Source organism: Alosa sapidissima, chromosome 11 (assembly GCF_018492685.1).
Source record: "Alosa sapidissima isolate fAloSap1 chromosome 11, fAloSap1.pri, whole genome shotgun sequence".
NCBI lineage: Eukaryota > Metazoa > Chordata > Actinopteri > Clupeiformes > Clupeidae > Alosa > Alosa sapidissima.
In genome coordinates, this window is record NC_055967.1 from 23,433,763 (window position 1) to 23,453,720 (window position 19,958).

The 19,958-nt window shown below is 43.4% G+C and overlaps 3 protein-coding genes and 1 pseudogene across 7 annotated transcripts in view; 2 read left to right on the forward strand and 2 right to left on the reverse strand.

Moving 5' to 3' along the window:
* The first annotated feature begins 549 nt into the window (after positions 1–549).
* adal (adenosine deaminase-like) lies at positions 550–5,411 on the forward strand. The gene is made up of 10 exons (XM_042110347.1): positions 550–742; positions 966–1,096; positions 2,061–2,121; positions 2,201–2,288; positions 2,374–2,455; positions 2,681–2,807; positions 2,953–3,033; positions 3,360–3,498; positions 4,006–4,106; positions 4,530–5,411. Exons 1-10 carry the CDS (start codon positions 701–703, stop codon positions 4,731–4,733), a joined length of 1,056 nt encoding a protein of 351 aa, XP_041966281.1. The 5' UTR covers positions 550–700; the 3' UTR covers positions 4,734–5,411.
* Positions 1,721–1,883, reverse strand: LOC121724719 (annotated as a pseudogene).
* Positions 5,412–7,349: 1,938 nt separating the features above from the next.
* On the reverse strand, positions 7,350–14,873 carry pdp2 (putative pyruvate dehydrogenase phosphatase isoenzyme 2). Of its 3 annotated transcripts, none has more exons than XM_042109863.1 (3): positions 14,787–14,873; positions 11,814–12,756; positions 7,350–9,310 (listed from the first exon to the last, which is right to left on the reverse strand). In XM_042109863.1, the coding sequence occupies exons 2-3, from the start codon at positions 12,711–12,713 to the stop codon at positions 8,582–8,584; spliced, it is 1,629 nt and encodes a 542-aa protein (XP_041965797.1). In that variant the 5' UTR covers positions 12,714–12,756; positions 14,787–14,873; the 3' UTR covers positions 7,350–8,581. The 3 variants fall into 3 exon arrangements, with proteins under 3 accessions (XP_041965797.1, XP_041965796.1, XP_041965798.1); XM_042109862.1 differs by lacking the exon at positions 14,787–14,873 and adding an exon at positions 13,426–13,753; XM_042109864.1 differs by lacking the exon at positions 14,787–14,873 and adding an exon at positions 13,191–13,404.
* Positions 14,189–19,958, forward strand: part of terb1 (telomere repeat binding bouquet formation protein 1) — a 28,491-nt gene continuing 22,721 nt past the window's right edge. For 2 of the 3 annotated variants that reach the window (XR_006035031.1, XM_042109861.1), the window contains exons 1-5: positions 14,189–14,545; positions 14,911–14,972; positions 15,471–15,581; positions 15,807–15,935; positions 16,099–16,227. Coding sequence is in view for 2 of the 3 variants with exons in the window: in XM_042109861.1 (XP_041965795.1) it covers positions 14,963–14,972; positions 15,471–15,581; positions 15,807–15,935; positions 16,099–16,227 (379 nt within the window). In the remaining variant the exon portion in view is untranslated. The remainder of the gene's footprint in view (positions 14,546–14,910; positions 14,973–15,470; positions 15,582–15,806; positions 15,936–16,098; positions 16,228–19,958) is intronic. The other variant, XM_042109860.1, reaches the window with a different exon arrangement.

Below are 19,958 nucleotides of genomic sequence, written 5' to 3' on the forward strand. Positions count from 1 at the left end.
GATTCCAGACTATACATTTAAATGATATAGGATGGCCCGCCAGGCTACTTTTGACCTTCATTTGATGAACATTGGTTTGGATGTCATCTGATGAACATTGGTTTGGATGTCATCTGAGTGAACCTAGACGAATCTGTGAGTTGTGTATCTGGTGTTACTGAAACATACATAGTTATACAATATGTTGTGTTATGACATAGGCCAATATCATTGTCTTCCCAGATAAAACTAACATGAAGAAAAGACAACATTTTTAAAACATTCAAACTGTCCTTGAAATCAGACTCTGAAAAACTGAATTTGAACTCAATTTGAGCCTAACATTTTTTCCAAATCTATTATTTATTTATTCATATTAATCTATTAACCATGTATTAAACATGTATTTGAATAACCATTGATTCATACATCTTATTGGTCGTATTGCTCTTTGTAGTAGTAGCCTTAGGCTATAACCTGTTTTAAGAAAGAACTGACGAGTTGAAGATATTGCCTTTCTGGACGTAGGAACCATTATCACTGGTAAGTGGTATAGAGGAAGGATTTCTGTGATGCACTACATGTCATATACATTTCGTTAACGTTGTTTGTTGTAAGTTTAGTTTTAAAAAAAAAGTCTTCATAGTACACAAGATATTTTAGAGCGTGACGTATTAAGCTAACATAAAGGGGTTGTAAAACCAAGTGGTCGCACGGCGAAATGGAAGATGAAACTAATTTCTACCGCCAGTTACCTAAAGTGGTATGTGCATCACGTTATTTATTGAAACATTAATTGAAACAATCGATTCGCGGGTTGTCTCATCATATGTCACACACAAATATATACAATAGACCTTGTGCCTTGGATAATTTAGTATTTTACCAACACAATTGTGGTAAATAAAAGTACTTCAGTGATTCATGAAACATTGGTTGTGATGTTAAGTTTAGTTGTAACGTTATTTCTCTTCTCTGTCTCACAGGAGCTTCATGCTCACCTCAATGGCTCAGTGAGCGCTGAGACCATAGACAAACTCATCGCTCGCAAACCGCATCTGAACATCCAACACAGCATGACTGCCATTCGCAGTGGTCAGCGACGGACACTTGATGAGTAAGTCCTTTAAGTCACTTGTTTAGTCTACTGGAATCGTAAGCCTTTCGGGATACTCCGGCAACTACAACTGCTTAGCTATGAGCGTATGCAAGTTCACAGAACAAGCGTCGTATCTGCATGTAATTCTCGCTGGTTTGTACAGGCATTCTCTAGTCTAGGCCGTCTGCCGTCTTTATCCTCAAATAAGTATAAGTATACGTATATATATACTCTTTTGATCCCGTGAGGGAAATTTGGTCTCTGCTTTTATCCCAATCCGTGAATTAGTGAAACGCACACAGTGTTACACACCCCCACTAATTGTTGCATATGTGGGAGGGGGGGTTTGGGGGTCCTCTCCCAGAAATGTTTTCATTTGTTTGATGTGATTTCCTGTATTCTGGTGCATTTTGGGGATGGTCAATACTTTAATTCAATCAGATTAATAGCCTACATCCTGATTTGTTGATATTGAGGCAGTGATTCCATGCAAAGGCTTGGGCTTCAGGGCCCCCTGACCCCTTGGGCCCCTGGGCCCGGTAGGCCCGTGCAGTAATCCATCCCTGACTTCAGCCGTGCTTACTGGTCGGGGTTCGAACTGGCAACCCTCCGGTTACAGGTCCGAAGTGCTAACCAGTAGGCCACGGCTGCCCCAATGCGTGGAGCGGACGGAGCAAGCCCCTCTTCCGTCTCCCTGTTCCAAAAATCAGATTAATATATGGTCCTCGGGTAGAGGACGTATCAGATATTAAACTGATAAGAACAGATACTACACTTGATCTTAGCCAAAAGGCCGAGAAGCGATCTCTTGAAATATTTTCTTCATGGATAGATGTTGGGACAGAAGCATGGAAAATAAGTGCCTGACCTTTCATTGATAGCTGGTCATTGATTGTTGTTGGTCAGCATGTTGTTAATGGAGATTGCATATTAGATAGACCTCATTGTGAATGTAAGGTAAGCCCCTTGTTGTCCTCCCCAGATGTTTCCAAGTGTTTAAGGTCATTCATCAATTGGTTGATACTGAAGAGGACATTTTAATGGTAAGTGCTATTCTCTCCCTTTCCCATATCATACAGATGGGCTAATTTTTAACATTACGCAATGGTGGGGGTGGTCTAGGTCGCCAAAGATGTGATCAAAGAGTTTGCAGATGACGGAGTGAAGTACCTGGAGTTACGGAGCACTCCTCGTGAGGAGCCCAAATCAGGTTAATAATCTCTTGGTGAACACCCTTTATTTAAGTTAGGAATTGCACAACACAGCATTTTTTATCATTATGTTGTTGTTTTAAGGGCTGACAAAGAAGGGTTATGTGGAGACTATCATTGGAGCCATCCAGCAGTGCAAGGAAGAGGGTGTTGACATCGAAGTCAGGTAGTGATAACGATGCTGGTAGTTTGTTCCAGCAGAATGAGTAACTTTTAAACTGACCTGCTAATTTCCTGCAAAGATTTTGTGTATGAAATGCTCTGCTCTTAAGACTAGTTTTACTACTGGAATTACCCTACACTGTAAATACATCATTGTCTGACCCAGACAGGGTTTAAAACAAGATTCAAAGAGGATAGAAAATGTTGTGCGCTGATGTTTGTGGCAAAGGTTCCTTGTGGCCGTTGACCGCCGAAATGGCCCTGAGGTTGCCATGGAGACGGTGAAGCTGGCGGAGAACTTCATGTTGTCGAGCGATGGCGTGGTTTTGGGGCTGGATCTCAGTGGCGATCCTACCGTGAGTTTTTTTGAAGGGTTGCTTCAATTTCTAATTGGAGCTCAAATCCTTGGGGTTAGGCCTTGTTTCTGTTATTGTAAAAATGCTACTCGACATATTGGACTGGGATTGTTAAATTAATCTGATGAGTTGCATTGTGTGTCAGGTGGGCCATGGTCGAGATCTCCTCCCTGCTTTGCAGAAAGCCAAGAGCTGTGGACTGAAGTTGGCCCTGCATCTCTCTGAGGTACAGTACAGCACAGCACAGTAGTGTGGTTGGTCAGCTGTCTAAAAAACGCTTGATGTAGGGCACTTTCTTCTGAAAAGACATTTATAATGTAAAACGGACGCTGGCAGCTTCAAGAAAGAAGCCAGGTGTGAATGTAGCTTAATAGATCGATATTAATAGTTTAGTAATACTAATGCTAATTTAATATTACTGATAGATTAGTCATAGTCTCTCCCACTGCCTCTGAGGAGCTACAGATGCGGTATGTATCTGTGCATACTGTAGCAGTGATGGTGTGTATCTGTGCATAGCGTTCTGAGGTCTTTCCTTCCATGCTCTCCCAGGTCTCGTCTCAGGCAGAGGAGTCTGAGCTTCTGCTGAATCTCCCCCCTGACCGCATCGGCCACGGGACCTTCCTCCACCCTGAGGCTGGGGGGACAGACAGCCTTGTGGAGAAAGTTAGGAAGAATAATATACCTCTGGGTAAGTTAAACAGAATAGTATAGCCTACCCCAGGCAGGGTGAGTTAAACAGAATAATATACCCCTGGCAGAGTAAGTTAATAAAATTAATATACCCTTGGGTAAGTTAAACAGAATAATATAGCCCTGGGTAAGTTAAACAGAATAATATAGCCCTGGGTAAGTTAAACAGAATAATATAGCCCTGGGTAAGTTAAACAGAATAATATAGCCCTGGGTAAGTTAAACAGAATAATATAGCCCTGGGTAAGTTAAACAGAATAATATAGCCCTGGGTAAGTTAAACAGAATAATATAGCCCTGGGTAAGTTAAACACAATAATATAGCCCTGGGTAAAGTCTATAATATACCCCTGTGTAAGTTACATAGAATAACATACCCCTGGGTAAACCAAGATGTCTTTAAGAATACTTCAGAATGAATGAATAAATGGCCTTTTAAGGAGTTGGAAGATTTTTCAATTGTTGACGAAAGTCTTCTGAAGGTCTTCTGATTTGTCCCTTGCAGAGTTGTGCTTGACCTCTAATGTGAAGGGTCAGACCGTCCCCTCCTATGATAAACATCACTTCCTATATTGGTACAAGCTGGGCCATCCCTGTGTCATTTGTGTGAGTAGCGCCCTCCCTCTGTGAACACACACCATTACACCTCCTGAACCACAGGTATCTGAGCATTACTGATGTTACATTTGCATACTAGCAGGGTATTTGAATATCTAGCGATTTATGAGGTGTTTAAAGAATGTGAGGCTTGCCCAATCAAAGAAAAAACACACCATGTACTGCTAAGACACAAAGACTTTTGATGTATCAAACAAGAAAAAAAAGTGCTTCCCAGTGAAGTGCAAAATGCCTTTTGTGGTTTCGGAAATCTGTTTGGATGTGTGAATCTCCAATTTTGAAACTTGAGATACTGAAATAATAATTGTATGATTGAATAGTATACTATATAAATATATACGTAACGTATATACGTATATATAAATAGTATGAAGCACCTTGACTAAGCAGTCTCACCTGTTCGGTTCTTAGACGGACGACAAAGGTGTGTTCTGCACTGACCTCTCCCAGGAGTACCAGCTTGCTGCTTCGACCTTTGACCTCAGCAGGGAGGCCATGTGGGACCTATCCCAGAAGGCCATAGGCTGCACCTTCGCCCCCCAGTCTGTCAAGCAACGTCTAGAACAGAGATGGGCTGAGCTAAAGCCTCTGGTTCTACAGACTCCGGTTCCGTAGATCTCGGTTCTCCTGAGACGGATCTATGGAATCAGAGCGCCTGTCAGGAACCCAACGTGAGCAGCAACGTGCTCCAGAGATGTAACTGATGGTCCAGCTAGAGCCACTGTCTTAGACTCAGATCAGACAGGTCCAACTCCAACTCTCAGCTCTGAATGTGGACAACTGCATTCTACAGTATGCTGTATATAGGGATTAAATTATTTTGGGGATTGAAATGCACCATGGGAAGTGCAAAAAAATGTTTTTAATTGCCACCAACATGCTCAGCGTGAGCTGATCTACCTCCACTGGAATTCACCTTAGTTTAGATTTATATGGAAGTTGCCTCAAAGTACTGTGTATTAGTGCTACTTAATTAATTTTTGAATATTTTTTTGTTTGATATTTTTTTTCATTGTTGGTTGTTTTTAGGAATTAGCAGAAGAATGACAGTTACTGTAACACATGAGCAGAGGGTTTGAAGAACAGACTGATTTTCCTGTATAGGTGCAGTTCCTCCTAATTCCAGCAGGTGGCAACATTCTTCAGTGCTTCTCTCTCCCCTCTGCTGGGTAGAACTGTGCCTTGGTAGAGTATAGGCAGAGACTTTCTAATGAGGAGACACAGCACTCAAAAAATCCTCCATAGAAATGCATGGGGTGGCCCCAGCCGTGGTGCGGCTGGCTGGGGCACCTGCACTGTACGCCGGCGACCTGGGTTCGATTCCCGCCCCGTGGTCCTTTCCGGATCCCACCCCGACTCTCTCTCCCACTCGCTTCCTGTCATTCTCTACTGTCATGTAAATTAAAGGCATAAAAGGCCAAAAAAAGAAATGCATGGGGTTAGTTGGCCGTCTACACATATCCCACCCCTTCCTCGCCAAAACGTCGACATGTGTATATACTGAGCCAATCATGTGGTGTGATGTGACTACATTGAGCCAATTGTGTGCTGTGTTGTGCAGACATCGTGCCAATCATGTGTTGTGAACTCGCCGCTGGAGCACGGTTGGTGTCGTGAAGCCTTGCGCACATGCATTTCTGCCGAATATGATGCCCGATGAGTACCCAAAAAGCGTTGTAATATGGCCGCTGAGTGGAGGGACTTGCCTAAAAGGACTTTGGTATAGGCCTTTTAGGCAAGTCCCTCCACTCGGCGGCCATATTGCAACGCTTTTTGGGCACTTATCGGGGATCTATTTCGGCAGAAATGCACGTGCGCAAGGCTTCACGACACCAATCTTGCTCCAGCGGCGAGATCATGATTGGCTCAATGTATTCACAACACAACACATGGTTGGCTCAATGTCAATGTTTTGCCACGGAAGGGGTGGGATATGTGTAGACAACTGCCATATTGGCGTTACAAACTAACCCCATGCATTTCTATGGAGGATTTTTTGAGTGCTGCGTCTCCTCATTAGAAAGTCTCTGGTATAGGTAGTGAAAGTATTGAAATCAGTGTATTGAAGAGGAGGCTTTTTTAAAAAGTGAGACTGAGACGGTGCCAGTATATTTCTGAAGCACACTAGCATGGTAGAGCCTGACTTCAATCACAATATATATATCAGAAAGTCTGTCTGCTACAGAGGAGTGGCTTGGCTAGTCCCTGCAGGCCTTTGTCATACACTGTATTGCATTGGATGGGTGATACAATAAAGGTAATGCAGAATGAAAATGAGGGACTGAGACTGATGTTTATGAGTTGTGTGATGGTGTGACTGATGTTTATATGAGTTGTACGATGGTGTGACTGATGTTTATATGAGTTGTGTGATGGTGTGGTGGCTTTATCTGTAGTGGGTGTCATGATGCGACCCTTGCCCTCCACTGGGAGGCTGACTGACTGCATGATCACCATCAGTGTTACCTCTGCCTACGAATGTTCCCCTGTGTGTTCAAACAGTGGGGTATACTACGAAGCACGTTAGACATATCTAGGCTATGTAGACATATCGAGGCTTGACAAAGCCTTGACTCAGGGGTATACGTTAAGTGATACTACGATTGCAGTTATGTGATATTTGTCAAACTAGGCTTTCAGCTCAGATCTGTGCGCGTTCTCGGTGTTTGGATGACTTTGGCCAATCGTGTAACGTGGAGATGCACAAGACCGCCTCTATTTAAAAACAATTACTTCCGCATTCATGAGAGATAGCTTAATCTACACTGCGGGCATTTTTTGTGTCTAACCTAGAACATCAAATAAATCAATTGCCATCAGTTGTTGTATGGTATGCACGTCCATAGTGGGATATTTGCACGCACAGCACTATTAAAGCGCATTCTTAGCATGTAACCTCCTCCCGACCAGGTTTGGTTGACAGCATAAGATGCCATGGTGATATAGCGACACTAAAACAAATCCACTTTCGTGTCACAGCATACCCTAGCTTTGAGCGCAACATACCTCGCTAACCCACTAATCGAGATTCGTAGTACACCCCACTGGTCAAGTGCTACGAAGCAAAAGCAAACATTTGAAGTGTGCTGTCATGTCATCCACACCCAGTTTCGTATGTCACACAATCTCCAGTTTACCTCTGAAGCTGAAAGTGTGGAAAGGGAACATGCACTCATCATGAAACAAACACAGCACATATGAACCACATATTTCCACCTTACCACGCCCCAGTAAAGTTGACCGTTTATCCTGGTTCTTTACAAGTTGCCACCACAAATGGCAGATGCTTTGCAGAAGTAGACAATGCTGAAGTCAGGATTTGTTTACTAGTCTTTAACTGCTTGAAATTAAATTAAATAAACTGTAACAGACTTAATACAAACTTAATCTCCATCAGTGAGGCAGTGATCGACACAACATAAAAAGCTACACATATTCATATGCAACTACAGTAAACTGCATTAACATGAAATTCAAATAAACTGGTTTCACATATGATTTAACTGCATAGACATGTAAATGCTAAAGCTAGTTTCACATGTAATGGTTAAACTGTATTAACATGTAGTATGGCTACCCATGTGTGGTGAATGCAGGGCCCTGGAAGATCTTATAGTTTGCAGCATATGGGGCTGTAGACTGCTGCAGCTGAAGAGGACCCATCAGGAGCTTTCAATGCTGGGGAGGGAGCAGGGGTAACTGAGTAGGGGTATCTGTGGGGAGGGAGCATGCATGTGTAGGGGTGTATCTCTGCGTGTGTGTGTGTGTGTGTGTGTGTGTGTAGGGGTGTATCTGGGGATAGGTGTGTAAGGGTGTATCTGTGGGGAGGGAGTGTGTGTGTGTATCTTTGGGGAGGGAGCATGCATGTGTATCTGTGTGTGTGTAGGGGTGTATCTGTGTGTGTGTGTGTGTGTGTGTGTGTGTGTGTGTGTGTGTGTGTGTGTGTGTGTGTGTATGGGGAAGAAGCATGTGTGTAAGGGCTGTATCTCTGAAGAGCCTCTCTCTGGGTCTGAGACTGCAGCACAGCACAGGTGTAAGGCTGAGGCTGCATTAATCCCTTTATAGGACCCTCAGAGAGCTTAGGTCCTAGGTGGACCTAAAGTTGACTTTTTAAGTCTGAAAAAAAGCAACCTAGAAAAAAGGGTGTACACAATAAGATACAGTATCAAGCACAACTCAGTAACTAATCTCCAAGGTAGTAGTCACGAGTATCTATGTACATGTCACTGGAGTTGAACAGGTTTCCTGATCTGGGCTTCATGAACACGCTGTCTGCAGATGATTCCCAGCACGCCTAGAGCATGTTGTCCCACACATGGCGTCACAAGCTACTTCCAGACTGAGATGAGCTGGGATGCCAGGGGAAGGGTCATAAAGGAGCAAACTGGTGCAACCTGACAGGTGAACCCTACACAGGTGTACTATATGCAGAGGTTTGGCTACTGCTATCGTGATGGGCTGTTTTAGCCACTGCCATCGTGGTGCGTTTTGAGCAGGTTGGGGTTGAAGTAGACCACGGTGACGGTGATGTCGTCTCTGTACATGCGCGCCAGGTCGTTGGGCAGAGCCAACATGGCCGCAAGCCTCTCCTGGTCCAGCTCGGCGTACTCGTTGGTGCCAAGCGCGTGGCGGATCAGGTGCGTGGCCACGTTCTGGTCCAGGGCAGGCGCCGCCCGTGCCTGCCGCCGCAGCAGCAGCTGGTGCATCTGGCCGAGGCTGAGCTGGCGGTCACGCACGGAGACGGGTACCTGCATGTGCACCCCGGTCAGGTGCTGCCCCACCAGACGCACCGCCTCCTCGTTGCCCAGCTCGTCCCAGAGCCCGTCGGACGCCACGATGAGAAAACGGTCCTGCGGCCGCAGCTGGTGGAAGGTCACCTCGGGGGCCGCGTCCAGGTAGGGCGGCGTCAGGTAGTATGGCGGGGAGTACTGGAAGAGGTGCAGTTCCTCCAGGTCGCAGCAGGAGGCGCCGCTCTCCAGCACGCTCTCCTGTAGCTCGCGGCTCCACTTGAAGCGCACGTCGCCGAAGGCGCGCAGGGGCATGAGCATGCCCAGTAGCCGCTCGTCCACCACCACTGTGTCACGCTCCGCTGGCGGGTGCTGCGCCCGAACGCGTGCCAACTCGTCGGGGTTCAGCGCTGTGTGGTCACGAGACAACGGCACCGCACTCCAGCTGCCGTCCTCATCCTGCACCTGCAATGGCAGCAGCACACGGACACTCACATAATCATACACTACAGACCAGGACTCACATACATAATCATACACTACAGACCAGGACTCACATACATACACTACAGACCAGCATTCACATACCGGTACATACACTACAGACCAGCACTCACATACATACACTACAGACCAGCACTCACATACATACACTACAGACCAGCACTCACATACATACACTACAGACCAGCACTCACATACATAATCATACACTACTGACCAGCACTCATATTTAATCATACACTACAGACCAGCACTCACATACATACACTACAGACCAGCACTCACATACATAATCATACACTATTGACCAGCACTCACATAATCATACACTATAGACCAGCACTCCCATACATAATCATACACTACTGTCCAGCACTCATATATAATCATACACTACAGACCAGCACTCACATACATAATCATACACTACTGACCAGCACTCACATAATCATACACTACAGACCAGCACTCCCATACATAATCATACACTACTGTCCAGCACTCATATATAATCATACACTACAGACCAGCATTCACATACACTACAGACCAGCATTCACATACACTACAGACCAGCATTCACATACATACACTACAGTCCAGCACTCACATAATCATACACTACAGACCAGCACTCCCATACATAATCATACACTACTGTCCAGCACTCATATATAATCATACACTACAGACCAGCATTCACATACACTACAGACCAGCATTCACATACACTACAGACCAGCATTCACATACATACACTACAGACCAGCACTCACATACATAATCATACACTACAGACCAGCACTCCCATACATAATCATACACTACTGTCCCGCACTCATATATAATCATACACTACAGACCAGCATTCACATACAATCATACACTACAGACCAGCATTCACATACATACACTACAGACCAGCACTCACATACATAATCATACACTACAGACCAGCACTCACATACATAATCATACAATACTGACCAGCACTCCTATATAATCATACACTACAGACCAGCATTCACATACATACACTACAGAAGCTACAAAACTTTTTTACAGACACGAATTTTGGCAGTGTTTTGGCGTCGTTTCTGAAGAGCCAATCAGCGAATTTTGGCACTGTCTTGACAGTTTCTGCAGAGCCAATCAACACATTGCATCGCCTACTGACTAGCCAATGTTTGTAGCATACACTAACATGTTTGTAGCATATCACTGTTCAACAGAATTATTTTTAAAAACGGAGGGGATATAGGAGAAGAAGGATGGTTCATGTGTTACACCTCACGGTAAGCTATTTTATTGCTCTGATTGGTTAGGTCTATCCAATTGAGTTCAGAGGCATTCCCCCCCTGTATCGGTTGAAACACACCCCATAATTACATCCCAATGGTGCAGTATCAGACTCATATTCTGACTAGAGTCAGGCTACATAGACACAGCACCGATTTAAATTTTTTTAATTTAGTATATTTAGTATTGTTAGGTTTTCTTATCTTCTACTGTCTCTATTGTACAGTGGAGTTTTGTTATATGTTTATACTTATATTTACCATTTCTGCTGTAAGTGCATGTTGCGTGTGATGTCTGTACGCTACTGAGACCTTGAATTTCCCCTTGGGGATCAAGTATGTGTGTGTGTGTGTGTGTGTGTATCTATCTCTGAAATTACGGAAATCCCCAGGAGTTCCCCACTCTTGGCCAACCACGGTACTTGGATTGACAGTGTTCCTACCCGAAACTAGAAAGTTGCTAGGTCAGTAATCGGCTACAGAGGGCTGCTCAGACAATGGCAGTAGTGGCGTTCATCATGTTGTGAGGTTATGTGCCATCAAAATGATCGTGAAAACGTTATGTTGCTCAGTTGTAGTGGCCTGATTGACTGGGCCGATTCCCTTCACCACTTTAAGGCCATTAGACATTAGATATGACTCGTCTAAAATACAGTTCTCAAGTCATTCAAAGCTACAGTCCAACTAAGTGGTCATAAAAAACGTGGCACTGATGCTGCTGCAATGCACTACACAGTTCAATTTCCCAATGTCTTGCAATGGCAGGCAAACAGAACAACTAGGCAAAGTAAACAGACAGAGTCATGATCAGATGTTTTATCATGCTGACTAGACACCTTACGATGTGAGATCTGTTCAGCTCCTTGCCCAAATATAACGGCCACACCGATGGTGTTTAGGGGAGCAGTGAGAGAAAGGGGATAACCGCACCTTGCGCTTCAAAACAACAAGACAAGAACACCACAACAGAACACCATGGCAGATGTAATGTGTAGTGTCACAGAAGTCCCCAGGAGCTCCCCACTCATGGCCAACAGCATTGCCTGTGAACACAGTAGGGAACCTTTTCTTCCCAAAGGCCAGGCCCTGGTCTCACTTCCTACTGCGTAGGACAGTCATAGCTGCCGGAGTACAGGAGCATAGATGAGTGTACGGGAGCTACCTACCCCCAGGACAGCGCGGCAGTCTCCGGCGTTGGCCACGTACACGCCATCCGTGGTGACGTGGGCCAGGCAGGCGGTGCTGCCGGCGAAGGCGGCTTGGACGGCAGTGCTGCGCATGAGGTCGCTGGCCAGCGGCACCTGCGCCTCCAGGGAGAGGTCGGAGTCCAGGCGCTGGAAGGCGTAGCTCAGGGCGTCCGGCGGACTCAAGCCCTCTCCGTGCTCCTCGCTCGCCAGCAGCTCCTGCCAGAACACACGCAGGTGCTCCACGTACAGCTCCGCCGACTCCCGGTAGTTGTAGTCGTTGTGGTGCTTGTACCACTGCAGGATGGGGGGCACGGGGCGGCCCGTCTCCATGGCGACCTCTAGGTCCTCCAGGCTGGCCTCGGGCATCATCGCCGTGGCGACGTAGTAAGGCAGGCGCTCGCTGACGGCCTGGGCGCAGGCGTGGCCCCCGTGGCCATCGAAGACGCCGAAGAGCATGCCTCGAGTGCGCAGGCAGGTGGCGGCGCAGCGCCGGTCCTCCAGGGGCGCGTTGGCGCCCAGCTGGTTGCTCTCAAACTTCAGCACGGGGCTCGGGCCGCCACGCCCGTCGAACTCCGGAATGCGCACCGACTGCTCGTTGGCGCGCAGGACGCTGTCGATCTGCAGCCGGCCCACCTGGAAGCTGGAGGAAGCGAGGCCATAGTCGTCTTCGTCAGAGCCTCCATGCGTGTGGGAAGAGAGGGGGCGCACCGGCTGCACTGGCCGAGGCCAGGGGGAGTGGGAGGAGGAAGAGAAGGAAGAGGAGAAGAGGAGAGACGGCAGAGGTCTGTGGAGAACAGTATGACTGGAGGAGACAGGGAGGACCAGTGTGCTGCAGCTCCGCACCTGAGAGAGGACTCGCTTACACACACAGCTCGACATCCCATCCAGAGTGTCTAACAGGCCACAGACGGGAAACCAACATCTATAAGAAATAACCATACACGTTACAAGGAAAATAATTCAGTGCTGACATTACGGCCACAGTTGCTGTAGTAGTTCCCTACATGACTAGGCTACAGTAGAATTAGGAACCTCCATTTAAAATTAAACTTTCCACTGCTAGCTTAACTTCTACATTGTTTTTGGACTACATTCAGAGCAGGGAGTTTGATTGAAAAATCTACAAACTTATCATGCAAACTTAGGCAACTGAGGAACAATTCCAACACTGCGCAATTCTTTCGAACAGGGTAACGGGTTAACGGGAGACTATGGCGATAACGTTAATGCTTAACCAACTTAAAGAGGTCAATGTTAGCTTGCAGTCAAAGTAATATGAAACAAACACATTCATCGATTTGTCTAGTCTGCAAATTATATGGACACTACTCTCATGAAATGTGTAAATCAACTCACATGAAATGTGTAAATCAAATTTCTGACAAAACGAGACTAGCAGTAAACATAAACAAACATTGTGAACAAGCTAATGTTGTCAGCTAACGTTATCGTTAGTTTGTTTGCATAATTTAACAGTTACACAACCAAACAAGCAGCTTTAGCTTAAGTTACTATAAAGTGAAAGAGTCAGAAATCATTGTATAAGATTTTGTCAGCACTAATGCTGGAGGTTTATTCATTCAAACAGTACCTGTTAGATCCAGATTCAACACTGACGGGGGTAGCAAATCCTCCCCGGTGTCAGATTGACAGTGTCTACTTCCTGCCTTTTCCTTTACGTCATATTATTAACCCTTTCTTCTCCGTTTAGCAGTCATAAGTTACCAAAAAACGCCTCATACCGTTGGCGTTTACCATTGGATATAAGTTACCACAAAAAAAGCATCTGGTTTCTACACAGGTTAAAGTTTTTACACACTTCAAATATCGTGTAGAAGAGCAAACAGTATAGAAGTAGGCTACTGCCTACTACGATCATTCCTTAAACCAGCTGATTCTAATTGGTCAACCAGGTCGATGAGCTAATAAGTGCCCAGGTAGAACCAGGGTAGAACCAAAACATGGTAGGCTAGACATTCTCTTGTAGGACTTTTACTTTCTGAAGCCAGACTTGTACACCACTGAATATAATGAACGTTTTTTTTTGCACAAAAAATTATCACAAGGTTATCTGACACCAGACATAATTTCACTGCATTTCTTAATTCCAGTAACTATATGCATGTGACAATAAACTTCCTTGTATCCTTGTATCTAGTCTCTCTTGGTTGAAGCCACCAGCAATGTGTGGTGACACAGAACAACCTATTGAATATGTCAACCAGTATTTATTTTAATATGTTACTGTGTGTGTAGCCTACACTGTGGTTGGTATAGGCCTACTTCTCTTGGGTGTAGATATGAGGCAAATTTCAGAGACAGGAGCGCGTGAATCCACTGAAGTGCATCCTTGACCATGACATCCAGCACGCGCCATCAATTAGAATTCATGATGTTTTCCTAAAACAACCTCATTTCAAGACTGAAGAGTAACTAACTCCATTGATATGGCCATCACACCTTTTTTTAAGTGCTTTACGGTAGTGTAACGAAACACACTTTAAAGAGGCTATTCGAATTTAAATAATGTGACTTTAAATTAGTTGTAAGCAAGCAGACATCTGACTGTGTGCTACATAAACTTGCGTTAGTCTGTTAGCGATGGTTAGCTAACATTAACGTTATGAGGTAAGAATAAAGTTAACTCTTTTACATAGACAGTCACGCCTAATTCGCTGAAGATAACTCGCTAAGCTGTTCAATTTCTCCTGGTAAGTATTATCTGTGTAATATCAGTATTATTACAGTTTCCTCTACCCCAGGTAACATTAACCGAGCTAACACTAGCTTGTCAGCTAACGTCAAGTTAATTTTCCGAGCTCCTCACAGTAACACAATGCAGTAGTAGATAGATGACGGTAACTTTACTGTAACTTACATTCATAGAATAGTATGACAGTGGAATCTAAAGTCAACATTAAAAAGTTGTGTAAACCTCGACTAGCTGCTAACCTGCATTGTTTATGTTTATTGAATGCGCAGCTTCCAACTCATCCCATGCAGGCAGGACAGGCTGTGAAAGTACGGTAGTTAACGTTATCGATTTGACTTTAACTCTGAATTCTCTTCTGAACAGATCTCTTTTCCTAATCAAGGACACCGATACCTTTCATATTACTACTGAAAAGATGCAACATGGTAAATTAAATGGCTTGTTGACCAACTATGAAGGCAAATATAGGTGCATCGCAATAAATTAGAATATCGTGAGAAAAGTCCATTGCCCTGGCGAGACTGAGATTAAAGGTTCAGGAAACCATTGGAACTGATTAGAGCTCATCCAAGGTCGACATCTCTGTATTATAAATCTGTATTGTAATATTATTATATATATACACATATATACAGATTCACATATATATGAGAATCTGCATTTTTGATCATGAGCTGTAAACCGTAATCATCAAGATTGAAATGATCAAGATAAAAAAATTAAAAAAAAACACAAAAAGGCTTGACATATTTCACTTTGTGTGTAATTAATCTGAGATTATATGAAAGTTTTACTTTTTTAAATAAAGTATGGAACAAAATGAACTTATCCATGATTTTTAAATTTTTTGAGATGCACCTGTATACTAGTTTACATATGAGCCTTTCTAAAGAGAAATGACAAGATTGCTTGCCCTTTTACAGCTACAAAGACTGACCTAAGTCTGTTGCTGGAGTGTCTGAAATGCCAAATGAAATGTCCAGACTCTCAGAAGCAAGCACTCCTCACAATTTATTCTATTTGCCAGCAAAGCGGTAAGGTCTGCCAGTCTTCCTAAAGTCCATTACACACCTTTCAGGTGCATTTATGAACTCTTAACATACTTTGAAATGCTCTGTTGTATTTAGATGAAAAATATTTGGCTGTTTATAATTGAATAGGCTTGCGGGATTAAAAAGGTTAGATTATGTTCAACGTATTTAAATTTGTTTATTTGTTCAGTTGACCAGTCGTCACCATGTGTGTGTATTTACCATCAGGTGAGAATGTGGAGTTTTTCCAGAATTTGGGAGGGGTGATGTTTGTGCATAGCCTATCCCGTGCCAGTCCCCATCCTCAGGTCAAACAGACTGCTCTCTTCATTCTTGGTGCCTTGGCTGAGTCTTATGGTAAAAATACCTCTGGTGTTTGTGTGTGTGCGCGTGCACGTTTGTGTGTGTGTGTGTGTGTCCCTAACGCATTAGCTCTGACAGACAATATCATGGTTATCTCTAAATATATATGCTTGTAAATGCATATAAAGTCTATTTTCTCTTTTTCTCTCTGTGTTAGCCTACTGTAAGCAGGCCCTGTGCAGAAAGGACACTTTTGCAGACCTGGTGGAGAGTCTGCAGCCAGAGGTGCCTGTGACCCAGAAGAGGGTGGCTGTCTACATGCTATCAGCGCTTGTGTCCAACAACAGTAAGGGCTCGAAATGTCAGAGCTAGCTGAGATCTTTGTCTGTCATGGAAATTGGAATCGGCACTCAGGGCTGGGCATTGGGCAGTATTTCTGATACGTGTATTTCAAATACAGTACAGGCCAAAAGTTTGGACACACCTTCTCATTCAATGTGTTCCTTTATTTTCATGACTATTTACATTGTAGATTCATCAGATCTATTAATGAACACGTGGAATTATGTACTTAACAAAAAAGTGTGAAATAACTGAAAAGATGTCTTATATTCTAGTTTCTTCAAAGTTGCTTTTTTAAAATTTAATACCATATTCAGCAAACCATAACTTGACAAATATTCATCTGTGGGCTAAATAACTTTGCATTCATTCATAGTTTTGATGCCTTCAGTGAGAATCTACAATGTAAATAGTCATGGAAATAAAGAAAATGCATTGAAATGAGAAGGTGTGTCCAAACTTTTGGCCTGTACTGTAGTGTACGTACACTACTGGTCAAAAGTTTGGGGTTACTTAGAGATTTCCCACTCCATTACACAGACAGAAAAGGGTTCTCGTCTGTTGTAGAAAGAAATGGCTGATCTTTAATGCAATATCTACGTTGCCCATTATCAGCAACCATTCGTCCAATGTTCCAAAGGCACATTTTGTTTACTAATCTGATATCATTTTAAAAGGCTAACTGAGAAAACATTGGAGAACCCTTTTGCGATTATGTAAGAACATAATGTAATCTGAAAACTGCTGTCCTGATTAAAAAAACAATGCAACCAATCTCAGCTGGCATTCTGTCTATAATGGAGTGGAATGGAAATGTATAAGTGACCCCAAACTTTTGACCAGTAGTGGCCCACTGGTTAGCACTCTGGACTTGTAACCGGAGGGTTGCCGGTTCGAGCCCCGACCAGTGGGCCGCGGCTGAAGTGCCCTTGAGCAAGGCACCTAACCCCTCACTGCTCCCCGAGCACCGCCGTTGTAGCAGGCAGCTCACTGCGCCGGGATTAGTGTGTGCTTCACCTCACTGTGTGTTCACTTTGTGCTGTTTGTGTTTCACTAATTCACTGATTGGGTTAAATGCAGAGACCAAATTTCCCTCACGGGATCAAAAAAGTATATATACTTATATACTTATACTTCATTTCAAATAGAATATAGTATTTTGTAATTTGTATTGTATTGGGTTGAAGAAAATGGCTTCGTATTTTGTATCAAATACTTCATAGGTGGGTATTTTTGTAGTTTACAAATACTGGCAGATATTTTTGGTAAAACCAATAGGGCTACTTTTGGTGATGTCATGACATCATAAAAGTGCAAAACAATGAATGTAGCCTCTGACTGGTGCTGACAGTCATTTTCCCAGACTTGTTGTGATCAGAATATTGAGATTCAGGAAGATGATCCAGTGCAAGATGAGTAATTGTAGGTTGCTCACACACAACATCAAGTTTCTTGGAACTTTAGGCCTACTCATCAGTTTCTTAATCACTTAATCGGAAAACACACATGGAACCGGTCGTGTGGTTAACCTTCAATATTGCTCAACAAGTTCCCCCATGTATCACATAAAGCAACACAATGAGAAAATACCATTTACCCAATTCCCCAGTTAGTTAAAAAAACAACTAAAAGGGTCATGATCCTTCCTGATCAACAGCGTTACACAGTGCAATAGCAAGCAATCTGGGCATGCATTGACGATGTCAGGCACTTGTCTCCACTTTGTACAACTTGACAAGTTCATAATAGATTAAATAGACAGATATGGAAGGTTCGCAAAGTGATTTCATGTTCCATTTATTGAATTTTCAATACAAATGCAAAAATTCTATATTTTATTTTGATACATGGCATGGCGACTGTATTGTGTAGTTTATTTTGATACACTTAAAATTAGGGTATTTTATATTTTATTTTAAAATGAATTTGTATGTATTTTTGCCCAACCCTGTCATTACTGTGGGGGAACATGGTGCATTGATGTTATTGGGGATTTGGGGTTTTAGTTTATGAAGCTTTTAGGATGCCCTGTCCCCCTGTTATTTCCTGTATGTTAAGGTTCTGGTGTCAGGTCCATGTTCAGGAGCTGAGTAGGGGTATTAATATTCAAATAGCTATGCAGCAAACAGCTATTCACAAGACCCTATCCACAAGATATTTAATTGTCCATGCACACTTCTCCTAGGGCGCTGTGTTTCATATGTATCCTGTGTTCCAGGGTCAGGGCAAGAGTTTGCTATGTTTACTGTGTGTCCTGTGTTTAATGTGTGTTCTGTGTTTACAGTGTCTCCTGTGTTCAATGTGTGTCCTGTGTTTAATGTGTGTCCTGGGTTTACAGTGTGTCCTCCTGTGTTCAATGTGTGTCCTGTGTTTAATGTGTGTCCTGTGTTTAATGTGTGTCCTGTGTTTAATGTGTGTCCTGTGTTTAATGTGTGTCCTGGGTTTACTGTGTGTCCTGTGTTTAATACCGTATGTGTCCTGTGTTTAATGTGTGTCCTGGGTTTAATGTTTGTCCTGTGTTCAATGTGTGTCCTGTGTTTAAAGTGTGTCCTGTGTTTAATGTGTGTCCTGTGTTCAATGTGTGTCCTGTGTTTAATGTGTGTCCTGTGTTTACAGTGTGTCCTGTGTTTGCTGTGTGTCCTCCTGTGTTTAATTTGTGTCCTGGGTTTACTGTGTGTCCTGTGTTTAATACCGTATGTGTTCTCTGTTTAATGTGTGTCCTGTGTTTACAGTGTGTCCTGTGTTTGCTGTGTGTCCTCCTGTGTTTAATGTGTGTCCTGTGTTTAATGTGTGTCCTGTGTTTAAAGCTTAACTCTCAAAAAGAATTTCAAGTTTTTGCCTGAAATTGCACTGTGACTATTTACAAGGGCATTGTTCCCACCTCTTCTGGGGCCTACCATCAAATGTTGGACCTCTATTGAAAGCTGAGAACCTCTAGTTTTCGTAGGAAACAGTCACAATAAATGTGTGATGTACTCACAAAGAGTTACAGAGGCTAGAATATAGTTTTTTCTTTCTGCCGGATTACAAGCATCTCTGAACTGACCACATTTCAGCCCTCTAGGTCTCTTGATATCCCTTAGAAACACAACTGAGCCCTAGCACCAGGTCTTGTGAAGTTGTGTGCAAAAGTAGATCAATATAGAATGAAAATATGAGTGCTTTAGACTATTATTTGCCAAGGTATGCCCATGCGTTTTGTAAAATGCCTATGGATACTCCCCATAGGACTTTTTGTTATCCAAAATGCATACTGACGATCAAATGCTTACTGCACATGAACCCCTTTGTGTAGAAGCATAATCCTGGTCTCAAATGAAAGGTAACACTTTGAGGTTTCATGCTTGTATTTGGATTATACTTCAGGGGTTCTGATATGGAATGACTACCCTAAATATGGAATGATTACAAAAATGTCTCTATTTTTGCATTTACTTTGTTGGTTCAATGAGTGTGTATAAGATAGACTATACATCTGTACAACTAATATTGGATAACACAACATGAAGATTCAATTTCTATGGATTCTTGTGAATATTTCAGTACCCAATATGTTGCATCTACTTATTGTGCTGCAGCTACACTGCAGCCAGAAGTCAGGGTAGCACCAAAAGCGGAAGGGGGGGAGGGGGGCATTTTGGATCAAATTTAATTGAGACATAATAAGATTAATCTGAGAATGTAAAGCACTGTACAGATTGTACATGAAAAAAGTTGTCATTTTTGGATTCCCAA

Coding starts and splice junctions, on each gene's coding strand:
- adal (XM_042110347.1), top strand. CDS start 701: ATGGAAGATGAAACTAATTTCTACCGCCAGTTACCTAAAGTG. Junction 743..965: donor ACCGCCAGTTACCTAAAGTG/GTATGTGCATCA, acceptor TCTGTCTCACAG/GAGCTTCATGCTCACCTCAA. Junction 1,097..2,060: donor CAGCGACGGACACTTGATGA/GTAAGTCCTTTA, acceptor TGTCCTCCCCAG/ATGTTTCCAAGTGTTTAAGG.
- pdp2 (XM_042109863.1), bottom strand. CDS start 12,713: ATGTCGAGCTGTGTGTGTAAGCGAGTCCTCTCTCAGGTGCGGAGCTGC. Junction 9,311..11,813: donor ACTGCCGCGCTGTCCTGGGG/GTAGGTAGCTCC, acceptor CTGCCATTGCAG/GTGCAGGATGAGGACGGCAG.